The following is a 26,523-nucleotide window of genomic DNA, read 5'->3' on the forward strand; positions in this document are numbered from 1 at the left end:
TTTATCCTCTCAAGGATTTTTCAAAGGAGTTATTCTCCCTATTCTCTTTAATGTTTAATCGTTGGTGAGAATTGGTCTTTGGAGAACTTTCCTCATCCATCTTTCAGCAAGTATTCATTTTAACTGCAAGCTGCTTCGGTCTCAGGGGAATCAAAAGACAAAGACACCAAAAAAGACCTGCATAAGTAATGGAGAGCTTAGGAAGAGAAAGAGAGTGAGAAACAAAGATGTTGACTGTCAGTCTTTTTTTTTTACAAGAGATTTTGAATATATATTTATATATATAAACGGTGAAATTAGTCTATTCTGATTCTACAATTTGTGTCACAGCCAGAGCCCTCAGTGTGCCTCACAGGTTGTTATGATTTAGAAAATGATCCTCTTCACTCTCTGTCTTTTTATTTTGGTCTCTGAACTAAATGCGACTAATTCGATTTGGAGACTTAATTGTTATTTGCGTGATTAGCAGACATTAGCTACTTCAGGATCTTTTTTTTCCCACTTTTTATATTTAGCCTGGTGCTGATCCGTCATTGCTTGTCACTAAACACAAAGTCGCTTCGCTCTCTGACAAGCTGCTTATCCATCTGATGCTTCATCGGAACGTCTCCCACAGCTCCGATCCCACACTTCAGACTGAGCATAATGTTGTCTGGAAGACTTTGCCTCTGCACACTGTCCCCTCCGACAAGCCTGCCTCTAACTTGATGTTTCCTCCAGCGCCACTCGTCTATGGCTCCTAACGAGTCGGCCTCATTTGCATTGGGATTTCATTATCACGAACATCCATTATAAATTTGTATTGTTCATCTGACAAGTCTTGTCTGTCATTGTCTGTCATTTTTTCCATTTTGTTGTCTCTGCATCCACTTTATTTATTGATAAGACTTTAGAGGAGCATATTACTCATATAGGGTGCCATTGGTAATAATTTAATGGAGGTTATGTTGCCCACCGGCAGTGTGAAGGGATATATTTATTGTGCTCTTCTCTTGTCCAAGGCGTAAGGGAAAGTGTTTGACGGGGACAGAGGTCTGTGGTAATTCTGCTAATCTGACTTGATTTCACTGGCGATAAGAGAGCCTGATGGGTCAACATCAATCAACAAATGCTACAACTCTCCAAGTGTCCATGTTCAGCGTGAATCTCTTTCGGGAAAAGACTCTTCACGAGAAAATTTCACAGTATGACAGCGTGCCCAAGTTTGGCAGAAAGGACAGATCCTACATCTGACGGATCAACCAAGTCTTCCCCTCTTGCGATTTCTACTGTTTTGCTTTGTCTGATCATTTTCAGACTCCTCAGCGGTGGCATTAGTTAAACAATGTCACTCAAAAACGAAGCCACAGGCCTCAATCTGTTCTCTGTTCTCAAGCACAGGGTGAATCTAGATCCCTTTTGGGCATAGCACTATTTTTCCAAGAGAGGAAGAAGAGCTGCAGTGTTACAGATTCGATGCCCCAATTTTGTCTCGAGACCAATGGGAGATTTTTTGCCCCTCAGGACTGTCCATATCCCTGTGGATTGCATCAATCCCAGCCTGCCTTGTGGGCTTGAAGCAGTCAATACTTCCACCACGTGCCACTCATAGATAACAATAGGCACAGATAGAGTTCCTGGACACACATAAAGATAGGAGCAGGTACTATCAACCTCATGTCATGTAATTGTGTGGTGTCCATTATCCTTTATCAGCAGGGTGTTTAAAATAGGCATTATTATGGGTCCTTTTATATAGCATTACAGAAGCAATGCTGCTGACAAAGTGTAGTTAAATCTCCACCCCATTTTAAAAACACAAAGTATAGTCTCACAAGAAAAGTAATACATTAGCTAGATGTACATACATTCTTGAACTTGGTGGTTGATAGCACTATAGCTTTGAAAAACATGAATATCGTCTGCAGAAAATATCCAACTAGATTATTCAAGCTGTATATTGTGTCAGTCTGCTCTCCTTGTAATGTCCAGCATTATGAATGAAGCCGTGCTGTGGGAATAAGCACATGTAGCGATATGGGTCAGACGTATTCCTCGCCGACTGTACCACCTTTAAAACTATTTGAAAATGATTCATCGGCATACAGGACAAAAAGTAGGAATAAAGATTGTCTGGCATTTCATCATCCCCAACCAAGAGCCTCTCAGATCTTCTTGATGAACACCCAGTGAATGAAGATGTATTACTTCATGTACTCATCATCTCAAATTAGCTCTGGTTTTCTTCGCATTCATCAGCCAGACAGATGTGCCGCATTCAGCTAAGGTCGTAGCTGTTGGTTTATTCAACTTTCTTTATCTCAGTATAACGGAATGTTTAGAACAGAGGTGTCTTCAACAAATCCCAAGACGTGTGTGAATTTGAACATTTATATATAGGGATATAAATATATTTGCCATTAAATGTTTGCAAATCTTAGGGAAAGATTGTGTTAAAGCATTTTAATCTATACATTCCTCTTTTAAATTGAACTGCTGATGTAAAGATAATTTTAGTTCCATGTTTAAATATAAATCTGGCGAAAATACTGATATTAAAAGGACAAGTACATATCAACTGTATACAAGTCAACATAACTAACTGGTTAAAAATACACCCTTAAGAGTTATCTGTTTATTGGATTTGTTAGACAATGTGCCTGAACGTACCTCAACTCCAATTAGTATGAGCTATTAAAATAGTTAGACATAAAATATGTCACCCTTTTGCATTATTGGCATTATCTGAAACATATTGCCAGTCGAGGCAGAGTGTGGCTGTTATTTGTTTCACCTTGTGAGTCTTTGTGTGAGTCGTCATACGTTTGACATGTGTTCATTTATCTGTCAGATATTGTGTTTGATGCAGACACTAAACTGTTCCGGTGTGTAGTTAGGATCAAAATGAAAGCCGACTTTGAAGATGCATGGGTGTGGTCCAAGCAAAGGTGCTTGGAAGTACGGCAGGTCCGATTTGGCTTTGCAGCTTGTGTGATCCCATCACAATCTGGTCTCTTGTTCTGACCGTTAGGAATACTTGTGATGACATTTTTTGAACGAGCCTTATTTTACTCGCTATGAATGGCAATTGCATTTGTTTGTACCCTTTCGTCTTGAAGGAAACGGTTTAACTAAGACAAAAGCAGTGATGCATTATTGTGAAGACATTGGCGGACATCTGAAGGTTTGATTTGACACCATGATCAATGTATCTGTTCAGGTTTGATTCCTTTTTTTCTTTTTGACACGGAAGTCATTGTAAGATGTTTTATGAAGAGTTAGATGAGAAGATCAAGACCCTCTTATGTCTGCCTGGTGTATAATATATAACTATGGACATATGAAGTAGCATCAAGACCTTACCTGGCTCTCTCCAAGGGTGACAAAATCCACCCACAGGCGATTCACAAAAATGACAATTAGCCATTTCACGACCTGCCTGTTTCTTGGCAGGGACCAGTTGCCAGGCAACCTGTGGAAACTCCTGAAAGTTACTACCACAAGATATAATATGATAAGTAGGGAACTTAAGACGTGCTGGTTGATGGATTGTATTACCTTTGGACAGAGCCAGGCTAGTTCTCAACCCCCCCCCTGTTGGCAGTCCTTTTGCTAAGCAAAGCTAACCTGCTGTCTCCGATATTCACTGTCAACATCTCAATCACTCTTTGCAAGAAAGCAAATAATCATACCTCCCAAAATGTTGAAATATTCAACCAAAAGACAGAGATCCAATAAAGTTACTATTCGGTACAAAATACGTTTTATTCTAGAAATTGTCTTTAGGCCGACGGGCTTCATGCACTCATCGCCAATTGAAATCTTACTAAGTGAAACTCATAAATCACAGAGCAGGTACACCCATGAATATATCTTGCGAAAAACAATTGCCGTCTTCTGGAAATCTTGCACACAGCCTAAACAAAATGCACAGCCACCAGAAATGATGAATTCATGTGTTTCCTCCATGGACGCAAGAGCTTTGAAGACAATGCTGCAATGAAGCGGTATACCATGCATAATGCATGAAGTTGCTTTTGTGCTTTTGAACGTGCCAAAGGTAGTCATATTTAGTCTTCCCTCTCTCATACCTTACTTCCTCCCTGCCTTACTGTACTTCCTCCTTATTTGAGCCAGTTTGTTACAGCCCATTTTATTGTGTGTTCATTAAATTAATTATTTCCTCTGTGCTTTACTCTGGCCTTTTGAATTGCAGCCTCAGGAAGGAGGGAAGTGAGTAAAGGACGAAACAATGTTTAAGACAAAGACAAGTTGTAGCTGGGAAATGCCCTGTCAAGATAAGACGAGCATTTTATGTATGCCTTGTGAAACAGTGAAACCGTATGCTTTGTGGTTGTGTGTATCTATCTCTTTGTTCTTGCATACACTATCAGAATAAAGAACAGAGGCAGACACAGAGTTTATGTCGGTGTTTTCACAGTTTGGGTCTTTTGCCAGCTGTGTCTTTCTGGTCTCAGGGTGCTCCTTCTACCCTTTGTGAGGATTTTAAGGATGAACATCTGCTTACCTGAGCACAACTTCATCAATTTGTGTTAACACATTCTGTCCGTGTGCTACCTCACAGATCACACAGTATGTTCCCTAATGTTTGCTGAATCCCAACATCAAGAAGGTAGATGAACTTGGATGCTCTGTGCTTCCTCGGCGGACCCATTTAGAACCTCGCAGCACAGTGGCTCGCAGCGTGCAGGATGTTTGTTAATGATCTGCGCTCCTGTCCGGGCAATAAGCACTATCCTCCAAACCTCTCGCGCCACCGGCCCTGCTGATTCACAGTCGGGGCTTAAATATTCAAAGTGTTTACTTGCCATTCATTCTTATCTTGTTTGTGTGATGTTGTGCTTTTTCCTCCACAGAAGGTCTCCCGCATCAATGACATCGTGAAAAATGTGCTGCTCATATTCCCACATTTCTGTCTGGGCAGAGGACTTATTGACATGGCCAAGAACCAGGCGATGGCCACCCTCTTCAGCAATTTTGGTAAGAAGCCACCGCCGCCATGACAGCATCACTGGTCTTCATCATCAGCATGTTGGTAGCGTAACTATTTGAGATGTATCACAGATCCACAAACCTCCTGCAGAGCTCTATTCCACCCTACATTTGTTCTATTCACACAGCAGACACAGGGACCGGGTTTGTAGAGGCACAGGCAGGGTTGAGGAGGCCATCAAGAGGCAAAGAGGCACATGAAAGAGGAAGAGGAGTCTTATCTGTAGAGAGATGGAGCAGGAAATAGTGGCTTGAGGAATCATTTGAGACGGTGGCGGAGAACAGGATGGGAAAGCAATCACAAGCTCAACGGACTAGTGTGGAGAACTGCTATTTACCAGAGAATGAGACTGCAAACACTTTCGTTTTACTTGTCTACTTACTCTGCCCCCTCGGGCTCAAGGGTTGTGGAATCTGAGAGAGGGAGGAAAGACAGAGAGAAGAATTTAAAATGATCAGAGTGGATGGCTGTCACCGGTTTACTTGAGTGTTAATTGGACCAAAAAAGCAAAAAGGGCCTCAACATGAAAAGAACTGGATATCATTGATTTCAGCACATGGCATACGTGACAGCAGTTTTTACATTTTATTTTTTAAGGCTAAGTGGTATTTTAAACTGCTGGCTTTCAGCAATGAATACGTCTCAAAAACACTTCAAAGTGCTGACAAATTCCTACTCTCCTCCTAACTTTTGACAAAGACATATTTGGCTGTCCATGAAAGAAAACGCACATTTGATTATTCCTTTTTTTAAAGACATTTCTGCTTAGTCATACTCTGAGCTTGTAGATAAGGGCTGAATATTAACATGAATTGACACCGAGCAATACAGCATTTCATTACTTCCCATTTCCAGTGTGTTTTGGCTTTGTTTACCACCATATTTCTTCAGTTTTTTACTTTAAAAAAAAAAAACTTTTCAGGGGAAGACCGTTTCCAAGACCCACTCAGCTGGGACATGGTGGGAAAGAACCTTTGTGCGATGTCCATCCAGGGAGTTGTCATGTTTGCCACCACAATCCTCATCCAGTATAAGTTTTTCTGCAAACCAAGGTAAAAGAAGCTGACAACATCTGTTATTTAAGAATAGATTTAGTCCAAAACTGGCCAAAGAAAGTTCCTTACACTCATATTTCTGACATGTTCTTCATTTTTTCAGTACATTTCCATCTGGTTACGTCAGATAAAACATAACCCTGTTCTCTCCCATTTTAATTAGTTATATACTTCATTGTGATTTCATATAAAACACACTGTGAATCCATTTGGAAAGGACTACGATTTTGTTTCCTTTTTGTGTGTTTAGTTATTTCAATAGCGAGGTTGCAATGGAAGCTAATACCTGTTTGTTTCATTGAGCTTACACTTTGACCTAGATCATTTGTCATAATTAATTTGAATTAATTTCTGACTTTTTTCTGCCAGACTGATTTCAGGAAAATCCTCATCTCCAGAGGAAGAGGATATTGATGTTGCTCAGGAACGCAAACGCATGTATGAAGGCAAGGCCCAGGAAGACCTTCTGAGGGTCTACGACCTCACCAAGGTAATGTGTCGTGCATATTTGAGTTATTGCTAAAGTATTAGACTGATTGTAGTGCGAATTTCCAACTTTGTTATTCAGTCATTTATTGAATGTTTTTTTTCATCGATTGCTTTATTTTGATTTGTCTTTACATTTTTTGATTTCATTTTTTTTTTAATATATATATTTAAGTCTAACACAGAGATCCTCAGAAAGTGTATTCCCTCTGGCCATCAGTATCGTAAACTCCTGTCCTTTGACTTCTATACATCCAAGACCTCATTTTGCCCTATGTGAATTTTTCGTACCAGAACATTAAACTGCCAACCTATGCAAGTACATCCTTTGTATTAATTTTTAATTATTAATCTATTGTTTTAATTTGACTTGTTCTAACTATTCTTCTTCACAACAAATACTCACCAGTGCAGTATGCTACTTTGCTTTTCACTACGAAGAATGAAGAAATTAAGAAAGAAGCAAAACAAACCACACAGTGTGTGTTTTCCCACTGTAATTAACACCGTTTAAAAGCCCGTAATCCACTTTATCTGTGCATGTGGGTGGGAGGAGGTTTTATCCTTGCACCTGCATAATTCAGTTTGCAAGCCAAATGAGAAAGACAGATTGCCACCGTGCAGCTGTGGACATTTCCTCAACATCGTGAGTGGGCTTCAGAACTAACCTAAGATTGCCTTTCTAAGGGTGTAAAGGTCTGCACTGCCATACAGCTTTCGGCCATCCCACATTGCGGCAGGTGAAGTCGAGCATGCCGCGATGGTGCATGCCTTAACACAGCTGAGATTAACGCTTCATCCATCGGCAGATGTTTCCTCGCTGTGGGCGGCATGGCAGCAGGAAGTGTCACTGCAGCAGCCTGCTTTGCAGCTCCACTGCCGACAGCTGGACGATCTAACAGCCTCTTGCTTCTCCCCACCCTTCTTCGCTCCTCGACTCCCTCGGTCTTCACAGTCTAACTATACTTAATCTTTCACTCATTGCTCACGGACACAGACGTGCTCCACACTCCCTGGGGCAATTACCTAACAAGCGCTGGGTAAATCAGTTGGATGGGTAATGTCTGATGAATCATTTCGCGAGGTGCAATGATCCTTTCGCAGCAAAAACTTGTTCATGTTCTGCAAACTTTTAAAAATGCTCAAATCTCTACTCTACATTCAGCTTAAAATGGTGGCACCATGTTAGGAACTAGGTTGAATTTTGCTTGTCTGCTGTTGACAGGCAGCCATTGTTCACACACTCTTTCATTTGTTTAAATATTTTCCGGAGATGAGACCCAGTGGCCCGTCGTCACACAAAACAGCAGTGCAGTTCCTGCAGTGACCCCATTGACGCCCACCACAGCTGTGCTCCATCCATTGGGGATGGAGATAACAAATTGATCATTGAGCGCATGGCTTCGGTGGCCATGCGCCACAGGCTGAGCCCTGTCATTAATCTGAGCATGCCTCTGAAGCGATCGACAGCCTATCAATCATGTGTCAGATGCCTGCTCCTCCCCTTCCTTTTCCTGCTGCTCCGAACTGGAGCATTTTGCAACAAACCCCACCTGCTAGCCTCCACTTAGCTGCCGCATTAGCGTCGGCACTGTAATCGATGGAGACTGTAATGGAAGTATGTCCGTCTGTGAGCATTTTCCAGGCCCAGTGCTGTCGCTTTAACCTTCCAGTCACTCACTAAATTGACAGAGGGAAGTTTTACAGAACCTTGTGACAGCTGTTTGAGTTTAGGAGACTAAAGAGTGATGAGGTGCACCTTGGAATACTTCAAGTATGCCCATGTTATTATATTTGTTATGAGCCGTGTTTCGTATTGTGACATAAAGGTTGCCTTTGTGGGCATATCTATCTCTCTATCTCTCTATCTCTCTCTCGATATATACAGAGTGAGAGATATGATCTGTTAAAAACAGTGTTTACAGCCTGGTTTTTGACTGGCTACTGGTCTTTTTTTGTGTACTTGTAAGTATTTGAATGACATCATTTTCAGAAATAATATTTTTCTAATAATATTATGTTTCCTTTTTCTTTGATTTGCGATGGTTACTTTCTCACACCGAGAAAAGAAGGGTTCGAATGAATGATTTGAAGTAATGGTTAAAATAACAATAAGTGGGGAAAATTTAAACTTATTTTTGGGAGAGAAAAAAACAAACCCAGTCAAAACAGAAATATCACTTTGTTTTGTATAAAAAATTTATGACATCATAAACTTTTGTACAGTTACATGTGATAAATGGCATCCAGTTTAATTTCAGTAATAAAAGATGGAACGTGACAGGTGCTGTTGGTCGGGCTGTGCCTTGGAGGGTCCTTTATGAATAGAGCACTGGCAATGTCATGGTTTACTACCGGAGCTGTAGCATTTGGCATTTGAAGCTTGTGATTTTCTAGCCTAAATCTATATTTCAGGTTTGCGCACCTGCCGCCATCACGTTCTCCCAACTATCTCATGTGATTAGACGTCAGCCAGCTCATCATGACAGCTGCTGTGGCGCTCGAGTCAGAGGGGAATTATCCTTTAATTGCCTTCCTCCATACATGTATATGCTGCTTTGATGTGGCTTTAGCACTGCAAACTGTCACTAAAAAGTAGTATGCGTAATCCAGGTTGATAAGTACTGAGTCCAGCTGCCAGATGGCACTGAGAGAATTGAGGATCTATGCAACTCCTGCTTGTATCTAATGCTGTTGATGTGCCAGCTGTGTAATAAATGTAATGTCATTGTTTGTCAGGTTTTAAGTTGCAGTTCTAAATTTATATTTTTGCCCGGGAGCATTCTGAATGACTCTGGGATGGCTGTTTTTTTTTCTTTTTCTTTAATGGTGGATACTATTTTGTCTGGAGATTCTATACAGGAAATGTAGCCTTCATACGTTGTCACTTTCTCTCTTTATCGGCCGCTGTTTAAACCTGTGACGCTCGCATACAGGCTTGTAAACACACATAGCGCTCATCGAAAAACAGCCAGCAGTCGTCACTCTTTTTTCATAACCCAAAGAGGCACAGTGCTGTCCTTGATTTAGAATTGTTAATGTCTTGAATGTCAGTCAGCAACAACAACAAAGGCCTTGTCTTGTCTTGTCTTTTTGTGCTGGGGTAAGACAACGCTGCTTTCAAAACTTGTCAAACCCTAACATGCTGGTAGTCTTGGATGTGGAGAAATACTTCATGACTTAATATCTAATGGTGTTGAATGTTCGACTGCTGAATTTCTCTTAGGCTTGATATAAATACACCCAAAAAAAGAAGAATCCTGGCCGCTTCAAGTGGGAGTTACTTTACCTCTTCTGGTCGGACTTTTAGATGATGCAGACTAGAATGCAAATATGCATGAATGAGGCTGGTCAGCGGGGGAGGATGTGGATGCAGCATTGAAGGATGTGGTACAACATCAATCCCCCTGTGGTTTCCAGGGCCTCTAAATGGTCGTAGCGGGATGCTGACGAACAATCAGAATGAGAGAGGTTCTGTTCTTTTCCCCCTAAGAGATGGGACTCTGCATCCGATGTGGCTTTTTCTTTTCTAGTTTTCCTTTCACAATGTTTGGAGTTTTAGGGATGGCGTTGTCCATCCACCGAACCGTCCTTCCGTTTTGTTAATATCAATTGGATAACTATGGAATACACCGTACATATTCACGATTCAGTTCATTAACAGTTCATAACAGACAAACTTAAAAGTCCCATCCGCCTCTTTTGTTTTCACTAATGCAAACAGAGCATGCTAATATGCTCATGTTGTCTTTACATTACAATCTTAACAACAATATGTTAAATATATTGGTTTATTTTCCAGATGTTCATACAGATAAAGGGTGCAGTGTGCTTCATTGAGCTCATAGTTTTGGCTTCACTGCCTGTGACTGTTTGTTTTTCTTTCAGTGTTACGCTCTTATCACAGGCATTTCCAGCAGCAACAGGTGCCTGTTTAAGTTTAACATCACGTCCTTACACTGTCCATGGTTTGGCTGTAGACTTTGTCCATTTGACAATTTTTCCAATAGATTTCATAAAGTACTTTTTCAGATTAAGGACAACATGATTTTTCACCAAAGTCATCTCTGTATATTGACAGCACGAAATGCAGCTGCAGTGTCCATACATAGGATATTGGGAGACTTGTGAGTGTGCTGAAGGTTATTGAGGCTGCTGAAGTGGTACTCAAAGTGGAGACAGATTTCCTCATGAATACTGTCATGCGGTCACAAATACTAATGTCTAGGTCAGACATGGGCAAACTACGGCCCGCGGGCCACATCCGGCCCGTTAGGCTTTTTAATCCGGCCCGCCGAACTTGTCCAAATCGCGACTTTGTTTACTTCCGGTGTGCGTTGGCGCGGAAAGAACTCGTCACACAAAACCCTTCACCATGATTTGTCAATCCGTTTGTCTGTCAACATTTTGCGAAAAAAACAACCAATGAACACTCAGGAAATCACAAGGGACCCGCCCACCACACAGGTGAGACTCATTTAGAAACAGCCGCAGTGATTTTGCCGAGCAGCGCGGAGCCTGGAGCAGCTGCAGAGCCAGAGGAGGAACACGCAGCCAGATGAGAGCCACTTGGACCGGGTAAGAGTCTTTACTAAACGTTACGTGTCACGGTGTCCGTCCCGGTGTCCGTAACTTGTGCGCGGTGCTGACTAGTCTTGTATTTTACAGAGAGGATTCACCAGCGCCTGCAGCGCAGCCTGCAGCTCCACCTGCCCGGCCAGCAGAGAGGTCTCGTGCCCCGGAGGACCACCAGCATGACACGATGACATGATGTTATTATAGTGAAGCCATATTGTAAATAGTCTGTCAATAGTTATATAATGTAGAATTTTTATTTTTTTATGTACAATACATATTTATAAAAAAAAAAAATGTAATGGTCATTTTTTATTTGCACACACCCCATGCAACTTTATCTGCAATATGAAGTCATTTCTCAGTCCCATCTTTATCATTTTGGTGAATGTGTCATTTTTACTAAAAAAACGTTAATAAAAAATTTGGTTTTCCTCATTTATTCAATTCAGTTTATTTGTAGAGCCCAATTTCACAAATTACAAAATTGTCTCCAAGTGCTTTACATTCTGTGCATATAGACATCCCTGACCTTTGACCTTTGACCTCACATCGGATCAGGAACAACAGAGGAGGATCCCTCTCCAGGATGGACAGGTGCAATTACATGTATCTAGCATTGTATTCAGATATTTCACTGCTTTTGTGAACCTATGACCTTTGGTAAACCAATTTCAAACACCAAAACAGTTTGTCCACATGAGTAAAGGTGTGTTTTCAGAAGAGATATGAATAATTTTTAAAAATCGAACTTCAATTGTCAGCTTTAGGGTCATATTTTCTCGAGTAAAGCGCTGTCGGTTTGTTTGTGACGGGGTTCATACACATGCTGACCAGATGACGCCAAGCATCGCACTCAATTTAAAGACCCCTTTCTAGTTTCTGCTGCAGGCAGGATATTTAATACAGTCTATCTCTCAGGACAATCCGTCCATTATTTTGCGGGGTTTAAAACAATTAGAAATTATTGAGCTTGAGTATTTCGTTGGGTAATAATTTGTTTTGAATGTTGAAAGTGAGCATTGATCTCTTTCCAGTAAATGTTGATTACTTTAACTTTGCACCTTAAATTGAAATGTATAAAAAACAGACGCAATCTCCAGGTTTAATAAATTACATTGCGTGTCCAAATGCTCCTGGCCCGGCCCCTCTGTCACATTTTAGAACTGAATGTGGCCCGCAGGTCAAAAAGTTTGCCCACCCCTGGTCTAGGTCCTCCTCTTCTCCTCCCTTGTGGAAGTGTCTAACTTTTTACTATCTTTCCCATCTGGATGGCTCTAAATGTGGCAAATTATCCTTTCTTGATCATTTATTTTCCTCCACTTTCTCCGTCTCTCTCTCTCTCTTCTGCTTTTCCCACCTGCTCCTTCCATCTCTCTTCCCTGCTGCTCTGGGCTATCGCTCCATATTTCGTTTGGCTATCCCCTCTGTTGTCTTCCTCACTGTCTGCTCCCCACCCATTCCTTCCCCCTGCCTTCCCTTTCTCTGGCTCGCTGGTTGATTCATTTTATTGTCGGCTCTCTGCAGGTATACTCTCGGAAGAGCACCCCTGCTGTGGACGGGCTATGTGTGGGAGTACCTGCCGCAGAGGTGAGCCAAATGCTGCCGAATCACACATGCACCTCTTCAAGCCGAGATTCGGTTTGATTTTGTCTGTGTTCTTCATTTGCTGTTGCCCGTGAATATAACATTTGGATACAAATTGACAAAAGTATACATATTCGAGTAAAATTGTATATTAATGATAATGTTTACAAAATATTGACACACAAGAGCAGGAAGCAATACGCAGATTTATTATGTCTGTGCTTTCATTTGCATTTTTTCAGTTCTTTCTTGAAGATTTAAATTGTTGTTTGGCTCCTTCTTTAGTCGAATCGAAATATCTTCCAAATGCTGCTCAGAGAAGGCGTTCGGAGAAACACTAATCTCCTTATCGGGCTTGTTTTCTGCCATTGTATTACTGCCAAGCATGTGTGTGCTAAAAATGCACACAAGCAGGCTAGTAGAAGAGCATTGCCAGAGCAACGCAGTCTGTCAAGCGAAGGAATGAGGACCCAGTGCGGTTTAGTTCAGAGCACTGCCAAATAGCAGTTGTACCCATACACGCACACTTAGGGTATCACACACACACACACACACACTGTACCGCTGGAAGCTTCATTTAAACATAATCTCAGATGCTGACAGGCAGTCGTGCTCGATGGGCTTTCCGGTGGCATCAATCCTCCCGGCTACTGTTTACTCAAAGCCCAATGTAAATGCCAGTGGAATATTGTGATTCACAGGGCTCGACTGATCACACACTGCATTTCCATGCATTATTTACATCAAGCTTAGTCCTCAACTATGCATTCACAGGCACAGGGCACAAACAAGCAGGGATCAATGAATGACAGGAATCAAATATTTATGCCGGAGACAGAGCACCTAAGGCGGGTCGCATGACCACAGGGCTGCGTAAAGACGACTTCCTGCCCTCCAGAGAGAGGTAAAAATCAGCAGCATCAGAGAGATAAAGAGAGAGAGAGATGTTTTTTTCTACAGTATTAATTCCTGTGTGCCTGCTATGTTGATTTAGTGTCTGTTGTTTTGTTTATGTACAGAAATCGGGACGTCAATTTGTTGTTTTTGCCAAACACCGAGCCAGTCGTGCATACTCTATATATTGTCGGTTCAATTATTCTGTAGATAAACTTCATTAAAGGTGTTAATGGATCGTGTTTATTCGAAAGAAAACTCATCTGCATGCAGAGTATTTGAAATGTCATCCGGCACCATTGTCTGCTGTCTGTATCCACAACACGCTGTGTGAAGCCTCCTCGTTGTCTCCGTCAGTGTTTCGGCTTGCTGGGAATCAACGGGGCTGGGAAAACCACCACGTTCAAGATGCTGACGGGAGACATCCCAGTCTCCAGTGGAGAGGCCTTCCTAAATGGATACAGGTGAGGCGCTAACTCCCACTAGCGAACCAAGTTACTCATCATAATTAGCCACCCAAGATGGCTGCTCACATGGGGATCGAGCGGAGGAGTTTTTTTCTTTTACAGCTCACACCGTGTCCTCGCTTCTCTTGTTCTGCATTGCTCCGCTTTCTATTTCTCTCTCACACTCTCGTGTTTTTTTTTTCTCGGTAGTTTTGATATATTTTATAGATTCTGCCGTCTCTGCCTTTTCAACTTTGAATATCTCACGTCATCTCACTGCGATATTCTCAGCAATGGTGAAAACTCGCTTTCTTTCTGCCTCTTGCACATATTTCATTCCTTTTCACATCTTCACCCTGCACCTTGCCGCTTTTTTTTTGTGGCTCCGCTGTACAGAAGCAGTCATGAGAAATCTTCGGCAAAAAAAAAGAAGAAGAAAACACCTTGACACCAACAATATGAGACTTGAGCGAAGGCAGTCTGGCTCTTCTTTATTTTTAGGAAGAAATTGTTTCTTTGTCTCGACATGCATCTCTCAGGCTGCACATCCGAACATGGTCGTGGGTGAGCTGCGGTTGGTTGCTATGCTTGTTCATTTAGACATCTGGTAATTGACTTGGTGTTCAACAAAGGAAGAGAGCTGTATAACGCAAGGCCTAACACAACAGTGTTAATGTTGATGAATGTGGGCAACGAAGATCAAAGACAAATCTAGATAACTTAAGGGGGACTATCCACTGAAAAGAGTAACAAATATAACAGATGGCAGTAGGTCCACTCTTTCGTGCATCGGCAAGACAAATTATCGTCAGAAGAAAATCATCGTCAGAAGAGAAGAAGCAGCATCTTTTTAATGGATGTTCTTGCTCTCCTGACAACTGTCTCTCTTATCACGAGGAATAGTTATTCATACCCGGATTCAGCATCTCCTCAGCACCTGGTGTGTTACTGTCTGTAGACTAAAGACAAAAGCTTGCCCGTATAACATCGGCAGTCTCTCGTTATAGAAAAGAACCTGAAAAACAAACTGATTACCTCAGTTGTGATTGTGTTTAATACATTTCTAACACTTTTTCAATGGGTGCTGTGTGTGTAGTGGCCTCTCAGCCAAACATTTACCATTATTATTTTTCTTCTACTCTTTCTTTCCAAGCGTTAAATTATTTTTTTTTCAAGTCAAATTTAGCTGGTATGCTTCTAGCGAAACAGATGTTTTTTAATTGACGTTTGTCTGTTAGCCAACAGTTTAGGAGCCGTTGTATGGCTGGAACAACATTGGTACCTCTAGTATGAGAGATTGCATTCAATTATATGTATCTGCACTGTTAACGTTGCATTCATAGTTGGATATACAGTACATAAAATATCCTCTCTCAAATATACAAAATAATATAAGATAGATAGATAACAGAATGTGAAGTGAACTACTCTTTTGATCTGTATTAGTTTACATTATTATATCTTATCAAGATAGTGTGTAAATTTAAGGAATCTCTCCAAGCAAATCAATTTTAATCTCAGTCCTCTTTCAAATTAAATCGGCAACATATATGACTGCATGCTTTCCTTTTAACTGTTGTGTGTTGTTTATGTGATATCATACTCCGTCTTGCAAAGACATTTAACGTAACCTTAATTACATCCATTTTCCAATCTCTAATTATATTCTCGTCTCCAGCATACGAACAGAAATGAGGGAGGTGCACCAGAACATGGGCTATTGTCCCCAGTTTGATGCCCTTGATGAACTGCTGACTGGACGAGAGCATCTGGAGCTTTACGCCAGATTACGAGGGGTACCAGAAAAAGAGGTCACCATGGTAACCGTAACATCCTTTTATACATCTTGTCCTTGTACATTGTAAACTGAGTAAGGCGGTGTTCGACTAATGGCTGCTGCTGTGAGGCACTATGCTTTTATAATAACTAGCAAATCGAATTCTGCAACAACAACAAAAAAGAACACAGCAGGTCTGCTACTTTAAGACGTGTTACTTTGCTTCCACAATGTTTTTTGTTATATTTTTACCAACATATTATTTCAACTACAATACATGCAGGGCAAGCTGAAGTACACGTCGAAGTGATAGAAAACCTCAATGGCAGAAGTTATACATCATGAAAAATGGGCAGTGGTGGAAAAGCAGCAGCTGTGGGTTATGGCTCTACATTATTTACCATGCCCAGTGGTGTGGCCGGCCCTATGCCCTCCTTTTCCATCGCCCTCTTCTACATACAACAAGAAGATCAAAAGAGAAATAGTCTGGGGGCGACCATAGGCCTCAGACCCGGGCGCCAGCGCTTTGATCTCGTAGCTGCACTGCAAAATGGATAAAATTATTTCGCTGCTAGAATAACTCTTCATTTGAATGTGGCCCATAGCGATGTGCTTATTTTGGTGACAATTCCCAATCCAGATTGAGCCCTCGAGAAGTAACATTTGTATTATCAGTAAACAGAAATGTCAACAAGTATAATCAAGAAATGTACTAGAAGTCAAATGCTGGTGCCGCAGCCTGAATTTTATTGTGACACCTTAACATGATATTGTGCCAATGTTGCTTATTGCAGATGTTCGCCAAGAAAAGAGAATAGTTCCTTAATGACCTGTGATTAAGGTCCTGAAGTGATGCCAGCTGTCATGCCTTGTCCTTGAAAACCAGAAAGCTAAAGTCAAAATATCATCCCTCAAAGAACTTGTGTTTATGTGAACACTCTTCCTGACACCATAATAGCTTTGGTCACTTTGATTTATCTTTTCGACAGGTGGCCGAGTGGGGCATCCAGAAATTGGGGCTGGTCAAATATTCCAGCAAGTCGGCAGGAACCTACAGCGGTGGGAACAAACGCAAACTTTCGACAGCGATAGCCCTGATTGGTTGTCCGCAAGTGATTTTCCTGGTGAGATATGTACTTATTTTATGTGTTGTACATGGGGGAAATGTGATCGATATGAGATGCTGTTTTCTTGAGACTTAAGAGTGTAATACTGTAAAATCAATATTGATGCGGTGCAGATGTTTGGATTAGAGCAGATCAGTTCTGCTTCTCTTTTAATAAGCACACAAAGACTCGACACAGTCAGAACATGATGGAGAACAGGAATTTGGGATAATTTACGCTGTCAGAAATGAGTAGCAAAATAAAAGTTTTTGATTTATCTGGAAACTCTTTAAAAATACATCCCTTGTGGATGTAAAGGATGTATTTTTCAGCGGTCACTCACTGGTCCTCTTTTAATTATTTTTTTCAAGAGAGAAGCAATTAAAAAACGCAGAGCACACAGAACAGTATTTACACATATTAAATTCCTATTCATCAGGACTTACAACTGAGGGCAAAAGCATTTTCTCGCTGATGGAAGATTAATGAAGGCGTGACTCGGAATGCACTGCATCACATGCCTTTAATTAGGTATCTTTAATGTGCATTCGGAAGTTATGTCCGTGTAGGATTTAGCAATTTCTACTTGTTATCCCATGTCCCACCCACCACTTCACATGGTCCAATAATCTCGACATATTGCGTTACATGAATATATTTTAACATAATTTACAGCCCACAGATATCTTGCAAAAAAGCCACATTATTGTAATTATTGTTGTCTGATTTTCTGCCTGGAAACTGTAATACATGCTTTTATGTGCATGATTTAAAATAGCCCATCAGATGAGGCTGCTAATAACAATTTCACGCAGGTAATGAGTAATCCATAATGAATCACATTTACAGAACCATTTCCAACCATGTCTCCTTTTTGGCTCAGTGCTTAGTCCATCGAGCTGGATTGTTCAAAACGTACTTATTTACCCACCTGAGCCCAGCTGGCCTTCACTTCGAGGCGGTGGGACAATGTGTTGTCTGGTTCAATTTCAGTATCGTGTGTTAGCCGGGGGAGTCGAGGCGGCCTTGAGGCGGTGCCAAGAAGCGTTTGCACAGCGACACATTGGGCACGGGGATGGAAATACCTCATGGGATTTGTAGGATTCTGCTAGTGAGAAAGAACCGGGCCTGGAACGAAACCAGCCAATGGACTGAGTACTGTCACTCTCTAATCATGCACGGACAGACTAGCCCTGAGGAGAAAGAGACTGTGTGTGTGTGTGTGTGTGTGTGTGTGTGTGTGTGTGTGTGTGCGTGTTTGTGGTGCTATGTTGGAGAGAGCTTCAGGATGTGACTTCGATATGTGTACATGGGCAAACTCAAAATTCTCCTAGACTGTAGGTTGGCCTGGTTTTATACGTGTATTGTTCCTTACACTTGTATTTCTTACTTATGCATTTTAACAGCGAGTGTTTTATTAATGTGTCGGCTCAGAACCGCTTCAACGCACCTTGGCTCACATTGGACAAGTCTCTGGGCCTTCGCTGGAAAGATTGAACACCGTTCTTCTGAAAAAACATTTCTCAATTTGATGTTGGACAGCACTGTTTCTCACGTCCGTCTCAAAATCTGTAATTTACAGTTTTTCACTTTAGCCGTGTTGAGATGTTATAACTGCTTTACGTTGCTTATAGGCGCCATTATGTTCATCCACACATCTATTCAGGGGTTTTCATTTCCCGTCTGTTCAAACACGCATGTTTTTAAATGATCTGTGAAAGTAAAGAGTTTACATTCGTTACAGGATGAACCGACAACTGGGATGGACCCCAAAGCCCGGCGCTTCCTGTGGGACTGCATCCTCAGCGTCATCAAAGAGGGACGCTCAGTCATCCTCACATCACACAGGTGCGACGTCACTCTAAATCTACACATATTCTCTGATGGATTCACACTTCACCTGCGAAATGATGAAATGAAAATATATTGAATCTTCACCAGGTTATAGCAGAGCAACCACACCATGAAATGAACGTGAGCTGCACATATTGTAGTTTGAATTGATTGAGTTACACATGAGTTGCAAGGTATTGTGTCCTGTGTTAATGTCGGCTGCCAGAAACACACTGGTTGCTCTAAAGCTTTCACCAAGCATGAGGGCATATTGACTGACGGGAGCTTTTTCCCCCTCCATGAAAAGAGAAACTGTCAATATCCTTGCAGGAGTCTTCATGATCCAAGACGTCCTGAAGTTACTCCTAATATTTTATCGTGCAGTGTTAGCCAGTTGTTGCCACGCTTTAGACGAGAGAAGAGAACAAGATTAAATGGGTAATTTTGGGGGAATTTTAAACTTGATGGCCCTAGTTGATATGGAAGATTTAACAATTGACATGCCTATTCATTTGACTGTTTCCTAAATTGCTTTGTTTTTTTAAAATAAATTGAGCCACTAGCAGTGCGTATGAATAATCTGCTGTTGTTCATTTATTTTCTTTCATGTTTACCTTCATGGAGAAATGAAAGCATTTGTTTTTCCGCCAAGCCAATGTGGCTGAGCAGCATCCAATCGTCCATGGCATGACCAGGTGGTTGTGTTTTGTTAAGTGGCAGATTCACCAGGTTTTACAAAGTCATAATCCTAATTGGACCATTCCTCAGAAAGGCTTCACAGGTTCTGCCTCAACTACAAATGACTCCTGCTCCAGCCCAATGGCTAAAGAGAAAAATAAGAACTACAGATGGTCCTTTCCTATTCCTCTAATAACCAGATGTGTCGTCCATTTAAGGTGTCGAAGTAGACATGTAAAAAGGCTCTAACACAAACGTCAACATCACAAAGGTCTCAGTAAATCAGCGGAGATATTTTTCAGCAACAATAATGTGAGATTGATTGGATTCTGCGATGAATGTTCTCTCTTAAACATAACATTTTAGAGCTTGAATCCCTGAAATACCCCCATCATACTAAGAAGACTAGTTTTAAGGTATTATATTTTCATCTGGTTTGCAGGAGACTCAAGCATCTGATATTATTGCTGCTTCTCTTTAATGCAATATCACCTCTTTTGTTTCAATAGTATGGAGGAGTGTGAAGTCCTGTGCACACGCATGGCCATCATGGTCAATGGTTGCTTCAAGTGTCTCGGAAGCATCCAGCATCTCAAGAGCAGGTAAGCGTCCTTCTTTTACGACCTGGTCCCTTATACCAGGAGGAGAATAAAACAATCTTTGCAGCTCCTTGAATTGAGATGAAAGAAATCTCTGTGTCCCACTGAGATGTTCTGTTGTGTATATATAAGGTCATGTATATTGGTAATGAAAAGAATTATTCAGGTTTTTTCCAGGAACGCTTCTTTTTTTTCTTTCATCATATATTACTCCAGCTGAGAAAGACTATATGGGAGATACACAGAGAATTACCGAATGTATCAAAAAGTTTGCAGTTAAACTTCAGAATGTCCTTATTATAAAAGGAGTGCGTCAACATTTTAATATATGCACATTAGCTTTCTTGCAGAAACAAATGAGCTTATCTTCGATTAAAGCCTAAAAACTACGAGCCTGGCATGTTTTTATGATTTTGGTTTTGTATGCATTAAACAAGATATAATATGTGATCAAATTGCTTTCACGGTTCTGGTAGATGTCGTTTATCTTCGGATAGAGCCGGACTAGCTGGTTTGCCCTGTTTTTAGTCTTTATTCAGTTTTTTCAGCTTTAAGCTAAGCTAACCAGCGGCTAACCAACGGCTAACCAGCGGCTTGCTCGAGCTTCACATTGTACAGACGTGATAATGTTATCAGTCCTCTCATCTCACTGTCACTCATACGAGAAATAATTATTACGGTATTATTGTAGTGTATCAAACTGGAGGTCCCGTGCTCGATAAAAAAATAAGAATCTGAATCCGATAGATACGTTTAACAATATTTAATGGCAAGAAGTCTAAGCAGTAAATTGAAGCTACGATCGTCGGGCCGACCGGAATATTACGCCACAGACTAACAGCAAAGTAGCTGATAGGGAACTGTCTTGTAACCTTCCGACCGTCTAGAGAACGAACTCACCCTTTCCACCCGTATTTATTAGTAACGGCATTCACACCTCTTAATCCTAAAAGTTTGTTCCATTGGTCAGTTCAGCATGCTACACTCTAGTTGGCTTACGGCCAGGTCATAAACAGGTAATAAAACGGGTCACAAAATAGCCGGGTCAAACGTCATGATCCCGCGACCAATATTACTTCCGGTCACCTATGTGATGAAAGTTCCCTTTCACAATAAAAGTCCCACATGTCACTCTCCTGCTTCAAGCAACGTCACGGACTTCAACTGGCTTCCAACTCATGTGTCAACATTGAAACAATAAACTAACTTTCATTCTCATGCGGCATACATATAATCATAAACCATAAACAATTATAAACATTACTTCTGCCATTGACATATACATAGAGTAAACATTACCCCTATGCTTCATAACACATCAACAACAATATCAATATTCTCCCTAATATTTCCTATGATAATATCTTGCTATATGTATTAATTTAAAGCACAAATGTTCCCTATGTACATGTGCAAAGTCAAAATGACCTATTACAACTTAACAGTATCTCCCAAAATGTAAAACTGTTCTTTATATGTTTATATTATATCCAGCTCTACCTTTCTAAATCTGATTTTCGAGGTTCAGTGGCGATGTAATGATAATGTATTTATTTGTTTTGCCTGCCATGAAGCTTCGTCTTAATAAACCCACATTTATGCCCTATATATTTTGGTGCACTTTTCGAGACTCATCAACATGATTGTATTGATTTTACATGAAAAGATCCATATATGAGGTAAATAGGCAGACAGTCGGGCTCAGGTTAGTGTCCCAAGTATTTCACCATTATTTCAATTCCATATGTGTCTCTCCAAACCCATCAATTCTATTTCCACCATGCTTGTCATTATTCACATCCTTAATAGGCTTTGTGCAGGACTCATAATGGGTTTTGTTACGTCTCCAAAAGCAGATATCCGGGCCCCTAACTTCTAGCACTCGGGCCTCCTCTCTGATATTCATCTGACATTTCCCAAGGCCAGCACTCATGTCCCGAGCCCTGCATGTAGCAGTGAGACCGATCCATTACCTTAGGTACAGTCTGGTGATATTATTACCACTCCATTGTGCCATGTTCTTAGGGGAAGGACATTCTACACACATACACACACTACACACACAACAGGAAGATGTGGTGCATGCAATCGTTGGGTGGAGAGAAAGATCAATACACCTGGAATGAGGGGAGGAGCAGGCCATTTTTTTAAAGTTGTGCTGAGGATTAGGGTAAAGGCCTGGAACAACAAGAGGGGGGGGGGGGGCTGGGGTTGGGTGGTGGCAAACAGTATCAAGGGTAGTAAACATCAAGAGTATTAATGTCATATCACTGGCCACTGTGTCTCGAAGCGGTAGATTGTTGATGGGGCTAAAAAGGAGTGAGGAGGGGCAGTTGAGAAGCAAAGGGCCAAAGTGGGAGAGCGATGTTCCAATCAGTCCGTCCCAGATGTTAGGGCAATTGACAGATCCGATGAGTCAATTACATCCTGTCTGTAGGGGGAGAGCAGCGTGGTGTAAATAATGTATGAACCGTGCAGGAGGTATGGGATATATTGGAGCATGGGGGTGAGGGGAAGAAGCAGCCAAACAAGGGAGGAGAACAGAGGGTTAACACATGTCCTACTTCACTTTGCTATCAGGTAAAAGGGAATCACACTTCATAAGACCGAGAGAGGATGCCAGATAAGCATGACGTCGACACAGATTGTTGCTGCGCTTATTTTAGATCGCACGCGGACAATTTACATGCCGCTGAAATGCTATCGCTCAGTTCTTTCCACGCAGTGAATAATTTCTAATTAAGCATCCCTATCTTCTCAACGCTTGGTGTGATTAATGTTTCATGAGGTGTGGGACCCCGTTAATGACTGAGAAGGCAATTAAGGCCGTCTTCCGTTTGTTTTCTTTTCTCGTCACTCTCCCGACACATGTTTGTGCTGCCATGTCCCCCATCACACACACACACACAGTTTAGTGTGTGGTCCACCATCGTTTAAGTCGGTGTGAGGTTCATCAATCCAGCTATGCATGGTTATACACTGAACATTGTGTGTTTGTCTCCATATCTGACTCTATGATATGAGAATGGAGAGGCTGCTTCTCACGAATGCACAAGCTGTTGCCAGTTTGCCGATGGGAAGAGTTCCATCAGACAGCAGGGGTTGAGGCAGAGAGGGGAAGCATGCCGATAGAGGCAGGTGTCGTACACCATCGTCACACGGCGTGAGCGCTTGACCCGCGGGGCTGGGGGGGGTTGTCGCTTCTTCCCTCCACCCCCAACATCTCCATCTCTTTTTCATCACAGGCCCCTGAAAGGAGTGCAGAATCTCACCGCGGGGGAAGCGCTCACATTTTGACCCCCTATTGCTCAAGCTCCCACAGTCGCAGGCCCTCGCTCCCCCATCGCCTCGTCTCCTTCAAAAACCTCTCACCATATTACACTTATTTATTCCTTCCTCTGCTACTCTCAGATGGCGAGGCTTCCAACCCAGCCATCCAAGTGCTTGTTAGTGCTGCCCCCTTTGGTTCAGTGGTGACCCTGTCTTTATCACTGAGATGCCCTTCTGCTACTTTAACAACCCCCGCCTCTACCTATCAATCAAGGCCCAAATGAGACCACGTAGTCCATTTAAACTGCTGAAGAGGTGGTCAGCATGAGAGAGGGGCTGTCGAATAGGTTTAGGCGGGGAATTCTGAACAATAGGGCGGCCATTTTAAGAAGCCCTTTCATTATTGTCCTCCATGGCTGTTAAAAACATCCTCCTCCATTGCCTCAACTCAATCACACTCGATTTATGAAAGGCTGACAGAGAAGGGAGGAAATAAATAAGCAAAGAAAATGCATGAGAGGCTGTAAATGGTGTGTTAGTACAGCAGTGTGCTGGTATGAAAGCTCCCAGGTGTTAAGTAAACCCAAATGAAGTGGAGGAACCAATAAAAGTGGCTTCAAAGTCCCCCTATAATCTTGTCAGTTAGAGAGGACACCCGCTAGCCGGTGCCGAATTTTTCCCTGATTGATATCATTCATATCCCCTCTTCATAAAGTACCTGCAGTAAGTACACAACACAGCTTGGAGTCTTATTTTCTCCTTCCTTAAAGCATGTCATGATATAAAAGTGGAGGGTAAAAGAGCCTTAAGTGCATTAAGGTAATGTTGTGTGGGCACTGAAGAGTTTTTTTACAAGAGTGGTGTCTAAAAGTTTGGATTAATCCTCTGAAGATGACGTTGAGAAGTCCAATAAACTTCTTCCCCCTCCTTCCGCATCAGCTCTGCAGGTGTTCCATTAACTAAATAGTGTATGGCTTTTAAGTGTGTGTCACCCGCGGAGATGGATGACAAAATAATTCTCTCCACGGTTTATGATGCATCAGCAAAGTAGGTGTAATTAGGACTGCTCGAACACTGACAGACACATATGGTGCACTGTGTAGTGTACATGTCTGAGAGCCCTCCATATATACCTGCTGTATCGGTTTCATCATCGCTGATTTGTGTGCTTTCAAGAAAGGCAAGCTAGCGTCTGTATTTGATCCTTCAAGGTCTACCGAAATTGCGACGTGGCTGGATGCCCTTTCGTTGGATGAACTATGCATGGTTGAAAATCCTGTCTTAATAATTGCACAGCACAGATGATGGCATTCGTGTGAGATGATAAAACACAATGACATAAACAAGTATGCCTTGAAGATGGAAGCAGACTGACACTTCTGAAGGACAGATTTAACGGTTTTATTTCAACACAATAATCTTCACTCAAGGTCTCATCTACCTTTTATGTGAAGCTGTCAACTGCCTCTGACCACTAGCACTTATGCACATTACTTCTACATCCAAGGTAAAAGTAATTCATTGAATGAAGTTTCATTCTAGCTTGTTTTAACCGCTCACAATCTCACATTGAAACCTGATGATTGCTTGAAGGCCCTGACTTGAAGCCTACTTGCCACTCCAACCACAATGATAACACTGAAAACTCCAGCTTGTGACATTGCACAGGCTTCCGGTAAGCAAGCACATCATTAATTTGTACACTTATTTTAGATGAAACAAAGCTATAATGACAAATTTCTGAGTGGACAAAGATAAACCCATCCATCAATCCCTCTATATTCATCCACCCGACTCCCCTCCCACTGCCTCTAAGGACGTTATTTGGATGACTTCCCTCCCGATCAAAGTGTCCGAACACCCGAGCCACGGCGCGACCTCTTGCCCCGCGTCCGGCCTCCCCCCCCGCAGACACAAATTCAAGGTTTGCCAGCGGCGAGGGTGACCTTTCTAGATGTCGTTAGTTGAAGGAAGGCCGCATAATTATTTTCTGCCTGTCATGCCCTTATCTGTGTCTGGCTGTTTGTTTGTTTTAAATTACATGGAAGAACGACTTTCCAGCCGACCAGGGTGGAGGAGAGGAACGAGGCAGAATAATGAAAACGAAGGAGAGAGCTGCAGCTATTACATCGTCTCTGCCATGCTGTGTTGAGCTGCTGTATTATTTCCCTAATGTAAAACAATATAAACGGATTAGTTGTGACAATGCGCTGCAGCAATGACATAATCCATTCATTATTTCCTCTTTGCTATGTTCAACCCCTACATTGCGAATATCTTGCTTTTAGCTTTAAAATCACCAGCCGGCTGAAAGCTTATTAATTGTTTCAAGCTTGCTGCGCTATTGTTTAAAGACATCACATACCTTTCCTTACACCGGCAGAGTTGATTTGAGGAGAGCAGAGAGAGGCAGTGTATTAAAGATGAATGATCTTGTTTTGTTTTCAAAACAAACAAGTGCTGCTTGAAGCCCCTGTGTAGCTGCAGACGGAGAGGAAATATAAAATAAGGTAAGCATGAAGAAAGAACGCCTGAATGCTAATCGATAAGCCCTTTTACCTTCACTGGGGAGAAGCATTTCATTACTCACGTACAGCCCACATCATATCGCCAACCCCTTTAGCCACAAGGCCTCCTGGATGTTTGCAAAAATGTTTTAGCATCTTGGCTGAGCTTGGCAGTCCTTGGACAAAAGCACATTTCCTGAGCCGGCAGCTATAATAAACACAACAGGATTACGGTCACAGTCTTGATTGGATGATGAATTAAGCTTGATGTGAGAGGATGGCTGTGATGTGTCGGTGGTGGTGGTGGTGGTGTCTGATTACAGACTGTGGAGGCTTGCAAAAATCATCTGAAATGATGTGGCTGCATCCTGGATAAACATTTCGCTGGTGGAAGACGGTGCCGCGCGTGCAAATCAAAGCCGACAAGCGAGTTGTGACAGACTTTCTTTTTGTGACAGTCCAGCCACGGTGGTAATATTTGACATTGTAGAAGCAGCCATGCAGTATTATAAATAGTCATCTGTATTACTACATTTTTACATCTTCATTTAGCACAAATATATTTTTGCACACAATGATAATACTGAATATTTTATATGTTTTGTTTGACAGCAGGATCTAAAAATCATTAGACTCTATTTATTGGACTCTCAATTGTGCACAGGACTAATCTGTACCTTACAAAACCAATGTTGGCTTAATATAAACAACATTTTA

At 41.7% G+C, this 26,523-nt stretch overlaps 1 protein-coding gene across 1 annotated transcript in view; it reads left to right on the forward strand.

Moving 5' to 3' along the window:
* Positions 1 to 26,523, forward strand: part of LOC130211863 (phospholipid-transporting ATPase ABCA1-like) — a 132,937-nt gene that overhangs the window by 95,635 nt on the left and 10,779 nt on the right. Inside the window, exons 39-47 of the mRNA XM_056442884.1 lie at positions 4,857 to 4,980; positions 5,916 to 6,045; positions 6,418 to 6,538; positions 12,637 to 12,699; positions 13,948 to 14,054; positions 15,715 to 15,856; positions 16,803 to 16,937; positions 18,664 to 18,767; positions 19,940 to 20,032. Of these exons, the coding sequence (XP_056298859.1) occupies positions 4,857 to 4,980; positions 5,916 to 6,045; positions 6,418 to 6,538; positions 12,637 to 12,699; positions 13,948 to 14,054; positions 15,715 to 15,856; positions 16,803 to 16,937; positions 18,664 to 18,767; positions 19,940 to 20,032 (1,019 nt within the window). The remainder of the gene's footprint in view (positions 1 to 4,856; positions 4,981 to 5,915; positions 6,046 to 6,417; positions 6,539 to 12,636; positions 12,700 to 13,947; positions 14,055 to 15,714; positions 15,857 to 16,802; positions 16,938 to 18,663; positions 18,768 to 19,939; positions 20,033 to 26,523) is intronic.

This window comes from Pseudoliparis swirei, chromosome 21 (assembly GCF_029220125.1).
Source record: "Pseudoliparis swirei isolate HS2019 ecotype Mariana Trench chromosome 21, NWPU_hadal_v1, whole genome shotgun sequence".
NCBI lineage: Eukaryota > Metazoa > Chordata > Actinopteri > Perciformes > Liparidae > Pseudoliparis > Pseudoliparis swirei.